Below are 8,837 nucleotides of genomic sequence, written 5' to 3'. Positions count from 1 at the left end.
CTCTCCCAGACCCTCTGCGCCCCCTCTTCTTTGCGCCCTGCATTTCCCAGGTCCAAATAACCAGTCCACACAGAGTGTCAAGCATCGGTTTCTTCTTTTCCTACTCCACGGAGGAGGCTGGAAGTGACAATCCTCACAGTGAGTAGCAGAAGGAGGCGGGATCTGTGTCCCCGGGGTCTGAGATTCTTAAACCACTTTGTTCTATCTTCCCTCAACTCCTCCCCATGCCTCTGACTATTCTTCCTTTCTTCCAAATCCCCAGGAGAGAAGCTGGGAGCAGGGTGGGGGTGGGGTGCAGGTGGAGATCTGCTGGGGTCAGGGCTCCTAGCCGGTGATGTTGCGTGTCATCTCACACGCCCAGCGCTGCACCTGCAGGCAGAAATCGTCGTTCCAGCGCCCGTCCTCCCGGACTTCAGCACAGTCTTCACTTCCGCCCTCCTCATGCCCCTGCCAGTTATTTGGTTCACCGAAGGCCCAGTTCCTAGGAATGCAGGACAGAGCTCAGACTCTGACCACCCATCCCAGCACCCCTCACCCCACCTCAGAAAAGCACAGCCTTGCCCAGCCGTGTGGCTCTATGAACCACATTGAGCATTGGCCTATGAACCAGAAGGTCATGGTTTGATTCCCGGTCAGGGCACATGCCCAGGTTTCAGGCTGGGTCCCCAGTGTGGGACTTGCAGGAGGCAGCCGGTCAATGACTCTCTCTCATCATTGATGTTTCTATCTCTCTCTCTCCCTTTCCCTTCCTCTCTGAAATTAAAAAAAAAAAAAAGTACAACCTTGGAGAGTTCAGGGAACAGAAAGGAGCAGGTGGGAGGCTGGAGGGGAGAATTGGGTCCCTAAGGGCTGGGGAATTGGGTCCCTAAGGATGGGTGGGGCGGGGAGGAGGCACTTACTTGTAGCTGTTCCCATAGTCTGTGCCGTCCAACCACTTCCAGGAGCCATCGCGCTCAGTGAGACCTATCCAGGTGTGAAAGGGGCTCGAGTGCTGTGCAATGAATTTCTGGAAAACAAGTGGGAATGGAGCGTCTAGGCCCTTGTGCTCCGTGCAGGCATTAGCTGTGGGCCTCAGCCTGCCCCAAGGTGAAGCATCAGCTCCCAGCAGAACTAGGTCCTCGCTTTTTCCTTGGTAACCTTAGCTATTGTTTCGAGATAATTGACTGGGCTAAAGCCCATGCTATGTGCTTCATGGGTATTATTTTATTTAACCCTCGGAAGCTCTCTAATGCTTCTGCCTTAAGGACCTCACGGTGGTTGGTAAACCCCAAAAGTCAGTGCAGTGCTTAGTTAGTGATGCTGCCCCCATCCCGCCCCCACCTCATTCTCAACCCCTGGCTGCTACCTGGACTCTATTCCTCCCCGTGTCTTCTGCCCACAACCTCAAACTCGAGATCCTGACTCTGGCCCCTGTGCCTGCTGCCCCCACGGAGCCGTCGGTGTCACCTGCCCCTGAGGGGCTTCTGCCCTGCTCCTGCTTCTGTGTAGCTGTCATCTCCAGAGGTTCACCGGGTCCTGGGGCTTCCAATTGGACCCACTGCCCGGAGCCCCAGATGGCGCTGCAGGTCTCACCTGCCCCTGCCACCACCACACCACAACCCAGGCACCAGCGCTCACAGGGAAGAGCCAGCCTGTTAGAGCAGGCGGGGCCGTTGTTTAAGGAGGATAGTCATGGCAACATTTGCTGAGTCTTTACCGTGTGATGGGACTCCCGCCCACTCTGCTCCTCTCACCCAACTGGCGCCACATCCCAGGCAGCCACAGCGAGAAGTGCCCCCCGAGTCCTGCCTCTAGTTGGTTCATCTTGTCTTGCGTTGTGTCTCCCGACCTGCTCCTCACCCGCTGCTCACCTGGCTCCTGCCCCTTTGCCCGAGCTCCTGGCTGTAATCCCCCACCTCTCAGATCAGGGGCTGCTCCACTGTGAACCGCCCGCGTTCTGCCAGCCTGCTGCTTCTGGACTCTTCCCCGGGTTAAAAAAAAAAGTTAAAAAGTGGCCCCAGCTGGTTTGGCTCAGTGGATAGAGCATCAGCCTGTGGACTGAAGGGTCTTGGGTTTGATTCGGTCAAGGGCACGTGCCCAGGTTGCAGGCTGGATCCCCAGCAGGAGGTGTGCAGCAGGCAGCCGGTCAATGATTCTCTCTCATCATTGATGTTTCTATCTCTCTCTCCCTCTCCCTTCCTCTCTGAAATCAATAAAAAATATTTTTAAATAATAATAATTAATAATAATAATAATAAAGCACCTGACCGGTATGGCTCAGTGGTTGAGCGATGACCTATGAACCAGGAGGTCATGGTTCAATTCCCAGTCAGGGCACATGTCAGGGTTGTGGGCTCGATCCCCAGTGTGGGGACGTGCAGGAGGCAGCCGATCAATGATTCTCTCTCATCATTGATGTTTCCCTCTCTCTCTCCCTCTCTGAAATCAATACAAATGTATTTTAATAATAACAATAAAGCACCGGACCCAGCGCCCAGGGTTTGCCTTCCAGGCGCCTCCTGCCTGGGGCGGGGCGGCTTCACCTGCTCCTCTCTGGAGTTGATGACGACCAGGTGGGCGTTCTGCAGCCGGCAGGACTGCTCAGCCCGCGGCCAGGTGGATCCAGAGCGAGAAAACCAGTAGCAGCTGCCGTCGTGCTCCAGCCAGCCGATGGGGCAGCATTCCGTGCCTGCAGGACGGCGTGGGCAGGGCGGTGAGTCCGCCGGAGGGGCAGGCGCGCTGGGCCTGGAGGCTCCCTGTCCCTGCCTCCCTACCGTTGCTTCGCAGGAAGGCCATCTGACAGGACAGGACGCGCACGTCGGCTGGGAAGTGCTTCAGGTGAAAGAGCAAGGTGGCGTGATCTAGGGGACAGAGCAACAGGCCGGATGTGGGCAGTGCGGGCGTCCCATCTACCGGCGCCCCACACGGGACACACACACATCACTCACACTCACACTCACGTGCACAACACACGCATCACTCACACCACACCCCATACACATCACTACTCACCCCACACCCCACACATCACTACTCACCCCACACCCCACACACATCACTCACCCCACACCCCACACACATCACTACTCACCCCACACCCATCACTCACACCACACCCCACACATCACTCACACTCACACTCACATACCACACACCAGGGGGGGTCTCAGACCTGCTCTCAGCTCCAGCTGCTGCTTCTCCAGCTTGGCTTCCAGAGACATCACTTTGTCACTTGTGCTGCCTCCTGAGAAAGAGGAAAGCTGAACGGGCCTCCTCCGTTCCGCCTCCTTAGCACCCTCCACGCTCACCCACGGGAGCACCAGCCCCCGTCACCTCACCTGGGTCCCAGGCTCTGCCCCCCGGCTCCCCACTCTGCCCGGCTCCCTGCGCGGCCACCCGGCTCTCTGAGGAGCAAACCTGCTCAGGCCGCTCCCCTGCCTGAAGCCCCTCCCTCGGTCCCCATATTCTTAAAATGAGGCCTCGCTTCACTCACACAGCTTGCTTCTGTGGCCAGCCCTGCCCACCTCCTTGGCAGATTCGTTCTCTCTACCTGGCACTGACCCCCCTCCTCTTCACCTGCCTACCCATCCTTCAGGGTCCCTCAGCCCAGGGACCCGCTGGGGTACCTGCCCACACACCACAAACACCCCCTTTGCAGACCCCGCACTGGGCACCCACCTCGGAGTCCAGCCTGTGCTGCTAAGCGGGTGCCTCAACTACCCCACCACCGGCCCTCCCGGCCGGGGAGCGCCCTCACCGTGGAAGCTGAGCGACTGGATCTCGGTGAGGGTGCTGGCGGAGAAGTTGCTGAAAGCGTCTTTTAGGGTCCAAAACTCCCTTTGCATCTGTGCTCCTTGTCAGGAGAGAGAGGGCACCGGGCAAAGTGGAGGGGGCTGTGCCCCAGGTGACAGCCTCATCACGGTCATGGCACCATCCCCCCCACCCCCACCCCTCACCTCCCAGCACTGCTCCTCACTGCCTCCAAGTCTTCCCCTGCTGTAGCTCTCACTGCCCCCTGCACTGCCCCCTGCACTGCCCCCCGCACTGCCCCCATCACGGCCCATCCCACTGGCCCCTGCGATCCTCACTCTGGGACCCGATCACGCAGATGGCCACCAGCAGCAGGACGTTGAAGCCCAGGACCAGCAGGCTGAGCCAGAGGCTGGAGCAGAGAGTCCGCAGCAGAGGGGGCTGGGGAGGGGGCGCTCCTGCGAGGGGAAGGGTGTCAGGAGGAGGCTGTCCAGAGCCCACCTAATGGGAGCACCCAGGGGAGCCGAAGTCTCAGGAAGCACAGCCCAGGTGGGTGGGAGGGCTATGGGCTTTGACCCCAGCGTTTCAGCATTGCACACACATGCGTTTGCACACTGGCACCCACATGAACACATGCATATGCACACACCTACACGTGCATGCAACACACCTGCACATACCTACACGTGCATGCAACACACCTGCACATGACACCAATAGTCACATCATTGGTGTGTAAAGGCCCAATCTTAGGCCCAGGGACCTAGGGAACAGGCCCTGTGTTCCTAAAATCCATGCCTGGGCTCCTCAAGCAAGTCTGAAACTGGAACCACCACCACCCAATTCCCCTCGTCATTCCCCCGCGGTCCAGTCACAGACCACTCCCCACGGGCTGCTGTCCAAGTCCCGCCCTCTCTCATCTTTCACCCTTAGAGCCTCCTTTCCCACGTCTCTCTGCCCTTCCACCCCAGTAACCCTTGTTCCTCCACTATAAACTCTCCCCTTAGCCCTCAGTCACCTCACAGAAACCTCTCCCTCCCCTTGGTCAAGCTGAATCCTGAAAACACACACACACACAAACACACACACACACTTTTCATTTCACTCTCACGCTCACTACTGATCCTCCTTGGCTCGGCCTCTGACTGCTCTCTCTAATACTGTCCATTTAGTGGGCCCTTGACCTCTTCCCAGCCTGACCTATGGCCTATAAACCCTCAACTCTGGGTCGGCTCAACAACCTGTCTCCGCACCTCTGCACGGACACCAGACCACCCGTGGCTGAGTCCCACTGTGCCACCAACCAGCTCCGAGGTCAGAGGCAAGTCATTCAACCTCTTGGCGCCTCCGCTTCCTTGTGTCCACTTTTACAATCTAACCGTCCAACTCATAGAAACAGGGTGGGATGGTGGTTGCCAGGGGCTGGGGATGGGGAATCGGGAGTTGCTGTTCAGCGGGTGTAAAGTTACGTTTACACAAGACGTGTGAGTTTTAGAGATCTGCTTACAACACTGTGCCTAGTTAGCAAAGAAGTGTGGCGCACTTTAAATTTTGTTGAAGGGTCGATCCCAATCATGTGTTCTTACCACAATGGAAAAAAACGTGGGTAAGAACAGCAGCTACCTGATCGGGTGGTTCTGAGCGTGAAATGGGTGTAAACGTGTGAAGTGCTGCGTGGGCAAGCTGGAACATAAAAGAAAGGGTCTGCCCAACATGGAGTAATATGGACGAGATGGGCCCTCCTCCCAGAGACACCAAAACAAGAAACAGCTAACTGGAAGAAACAGCCACTTTCAAGGCACCGGCCTTCAAGCAACACAGAGCAATGGTCCCTGGGAGACAGGAGGCGAACAAGATGAGGCCTATGACTGTCCCAGCCTGTGCTGGGAGGAAGATTTCAGGCCACGGGGCAGGGAGGGGCAATGCAAGAAGAGTCCAGCAGACTCCCCCCGTTGAAGAGACGGGGCCAAGAGTCTAAGGAGACCGGGGTCGTTAGACATCACAGGACAAAGTATCAGGGGAGAGAGCTGCCCAGAGCAGTCCAGAGATCTGTGTAGTGTTCCCTTCAAGCAAACGGCAGCAAACAAAACCACCCAAGACCAGGCAAAAACAATCTGCAAGGATCAGGGAGCAGTGCCTGGCACTCATACAGGGCCAGGAACAGCGCCTGCTCCCACATCACCTACCAGGCACTGGGTAGCGGACCCAAGAAGCCCTTGCCCCGACCATGCTCCAGACCCACCTAACAAGTCATAAACGCAACACCCAGAAGGACCAAAGTGATCCAAGTCACTTAACTATATCCCAGAATAAAGCTCAAGAATATTTAGAGGAATACAAATACATATCCCATACAAAACTGGTAGAATCACAATGTCTGGTGTCCGATCAAAGATTCCTAGACATACAAAGAAGCAGGAAAACACATTTTGTAACAAGGAGGTTAATAAATCTATCAAAACTGACCCAGAAGTGACACAGGTGTTAGAATTAGCAGACAGGACATTAAAACAGTTATTGTAACTGTGCTCCATATGTTCAAAAAATTAAGTAGAGTATCAAGGAGGATATTTAAAAGGCCCATGTTGAACTTCTAGACATGAAAACTACAATGTATGAGATAAAAAATACACTGGGTGGAATTAATGAAAGATTAGACATACATAAGGAAAGATTTGTAAACTTTAAGATATAGCAATAAAACTATATAAAAAGAAACACTGAGAGAAAAAATAATTTTTTAAATATGGAAATAGCATCAGTGAACTGTGGGTCCACTAATAGATGCAGAATTGGAGTCCTTGAAGGAAAGGGGAGGAGAGTGGGGGAGACACTGGCCAAAATGTTTCCAAATTTGCTGAAAACAGGCATATAAGGTGCTTGGAGAGTGGGAGAGGATGGCCAGTAGGCAGGAGGCCGATGTCAGCTCACCTGCCCACTGACGCTTGCACCACCTCAGCGGTGCCCTGCAGTGTCTCCATCGGGCCTGTTGGGTGAGCGCCTTCTCCCATGAAACCCCAAACCTCTGGACTGTCTCCAGACCACCTGCTTAAACGCAGAACCCTCTCACCTTCGGAAGATGCAACAATACCCCAAATCATTTTTGAGTGTTCACTGCATACCAGGTATCACGTGGGCATTGGCAATGCAGAGGGAGTGAGGCGGATGTGGCCTCCGCCTACTGCCAAGCCTTCAGTAGGAATGCCTGTGCCTCCTGCTGCCCCTGCCCTGCCCAGCTCCCACCGGCAACAGCACCAGCCTCCGCAGTCTGCCAGCCTCAGGAATGAGGGGTTTCTCCTCCCAGCCCAGGCCAACCAGATCCTCTCCCTGAGCTCCAAGCCCCACCCCTCCTGTCTCCACAGAGCCTCACTCTATCACCAGCACCCACACACCTGACACACACACACACCCCCAACCTCTGCTCCAGCCCTTCAGCCTAGAAAGATCAAGGGAGGAGTGTTGGGGGGAGTGGGAATGTTCCAGAATATCTCTGTGTCCATTGCCCCACCTACCCATCCCCTCACCCTCCCGCATACACAGACACTCTCCTGGCTGAATGGGCTTCCCTTGCACAGAGCACATGTCAGAAGGAAGAGGGGAGGAAGTCATCTCCAGCTCCCACTCCCTCCCTCACCTCTGGGCACGCACCCTTTCCTGGGGTCCTGAGGGTGAAGAGGGAGGTGAGGTCAGGGGGTAAACAGAGGTGTGGGCACCACACACCTACACACGTGGAGGGGCCTGGCCCTGCCCACGGAGTGAATGTGACAGAGACCTCAGAGAGACAGAGCAGTCAGGAGCGAGAGAGGTGAAGCAGAGCCCCAGAAACTGGGTACTTGCCTTTCCAAAATGCATCTGCTCTCCTGGGACTGTGTCCATGAGTGCCTGGCCCCTCACCCCTACCCAGCTGGTGGTCATTTTCCTCGGGGTCCAGCTGCTGGATGTCTTGGAAGTCCTTCTCCATGCTGGGTCCAGGGCAGAGCTGCACCTGGGGTTGAGTCGAGGCTGCTCTTAGGGCTGGGGCTGAGTTCGGGGCTGATGTTGGTGCTAAGATACTAATTCAGGTGGAGGCTGGTGATGGGGTTGGAAGCAGGGTGAGGGTAGATCGAGGAGGCAGCTTGGGTTGGGTCTGAGGTTGGAGGGGAGTTTGGGGCTGAAATACAGCCAGTCCTGTCCCCTCTCCGATGATTGCTTAGGCTGTGGCATGGCCATGGGGGAGCCTTCGCTCCACACACTCATCTTCCCATCCGGCCCCCCACAGCCCCTCAACTACGGTCTCCTTAATACCAAACATGCCCAGTCCCACCTGCCTCCCCAACCTTGGTTACCTGCTAAAGATGTGGAGGGCTTACTCCCGGTTCCGCGGGCAGCCCAGGCCCCAAGGCTAAGGAGGAGCTGGAGCCAGGAGAAGTGGGGCAGGTGGTGCTAGCAGGACAGAGGAGGGGAGGGGGCTGGTCCAGGTGAGGGCCCTGAGCACGTGTGTCTGAATGTCCAAGTGGCTGTAACCTGGCATCTCCTGACCCCAGGACTTTGGACAGTAAACAGAAGTGGAATGGAGTTGGGAGGCAGGCAAAGCATGGTGGGGGCTGGGGCAGGACTGTCTCTGTTCTTTCTAGAGAAAGGGTCTCCTGGTCTGTCCCCCTCACCCCGATGAGCCAGTCACCGTGGACCTCATTGCACAGTTTGGAAGGGAGGCCAGGCCAGGCCAGGAGGGTGGAAGTGCAGTTCAGGGTTTCCCCTCACCCCACGCCCTTTCACTTCCTGCCTCTGAATTTCCCAGAATTGTTGGTGTCTCTAAACACCCTGACCAGGATCAGAGGGGCCCGTTCTCTGTTCTTGCCCAATCTGGCATCGGAGCCCAGGCCCAGCTTCCCGGGCTCAGCCCAGGCTCCATTGGGGACTGACACCCTGGAGAACTGGATGTGCAGGGGAGGAGGTGTTAGGGATAGAAATAGAATATTGGGAACCAACTACAATGATAAGAAATACTAATCATGCTCTGTTAACCAGGATGGTTCTGTTCTGCTTAGAGAAAGCGCATTCTAAGCTGGCTGGGAGTTGTACGCCCTGGCACAGGGGAGCTAACATCGGAATGCAGTCCATCCTCCTGT

General features: G+C 56.1%; 1 protein-coding gene across 4 annotated transcripts; it reads right to left on the bottom strand.

Moving 5' to 3' along the window:
• Window positions 1–249: 249 nt before the first annotated feature.
• Window positions 250–7,690, bottom strand: LOC129147340 (asialoglycoprotein receptor 2-like). Of its 4 annotated transcripts, none has more exons than XM_054709091.1 (8): window positions 7,567–7,690; window positions 4,053–4,184; window positions 3,737–3,832; window positions 3,152–3,223; window positions 2,754–2,840; window positions 2,523–2,668; window positions 900–1,006; window positions 250–481 (listed from the first exon to the last, which is right to left on the bottom strand). In XM_054709091.1, exons 1-8 carry the CDS (start codon window positions 7,688–7,690, stop codon window positions 325–327), a joined length of 921 nt encoding a protein of 306 aa, XP_054565066.1. In that variant the 3' UTR covers window positions 250–324. The 4 variants fall into 4 exon arrangements, with proteins under 4 accessions (XP_054565066.1, XP_054565067.1, XP_054565068.1 ...); XM_054709092.1 differs by having other exon boundaries at window positions 4,068–4,184; XM_054709093.1 differs by having other exon boundaries at window positions 7,624–7,690.
• Window positions 7,691–8,837: the final 1,147 nt, after the last annotated feature.

This window comes from Eptesicus fuscus, chromosome 20 (genome assembly GCF_027574615.1).
Source record: "Eptesicus fuscus isolate TK198812 chromosome 20, DD_ASM_mEF_20220401, whole genome shotgun sequence".
Lineage (NCBI taxonomy): Eukaryota > Metazoa > Chordata > Mammalia > Chiroptera > Vespertilionidae > Eptesicus > Eptesicus fuscus.
Note: the sequence above shows the minus strand (reverse complement) of the source record. Positions and strands in the feature narration are given on the sequence as shown.

What these genes read in the sequence shown, in the direction of transcription:
- LOC129147340 (XM_054709091.1), bottom strand. Translation starts at nt 7,690, where the DNA reads ATGGAGAAGGACTTCCAAGACATCCAGCAGCTGGACCCCGAGGAAAAT. An exon ending in CCAGAGTGAGGATCGCAGGG is followed by an intron (nt 3,833 to 4,052) that starts GCCAGTGGGATG and finishes TCTCCTGACAAG; the next exon opens with GAGCACAGATGCAAAGGGAG. An exon ending in GCAGCTGGAGCTGAGAGCAG is followed by an intron (nt 2,841 to 3,151) that starts GTCTGAGACCCC and finishes TCTGTCCCCTAG; the next exon opens with ATCACGCCACCTTGCTCTTT.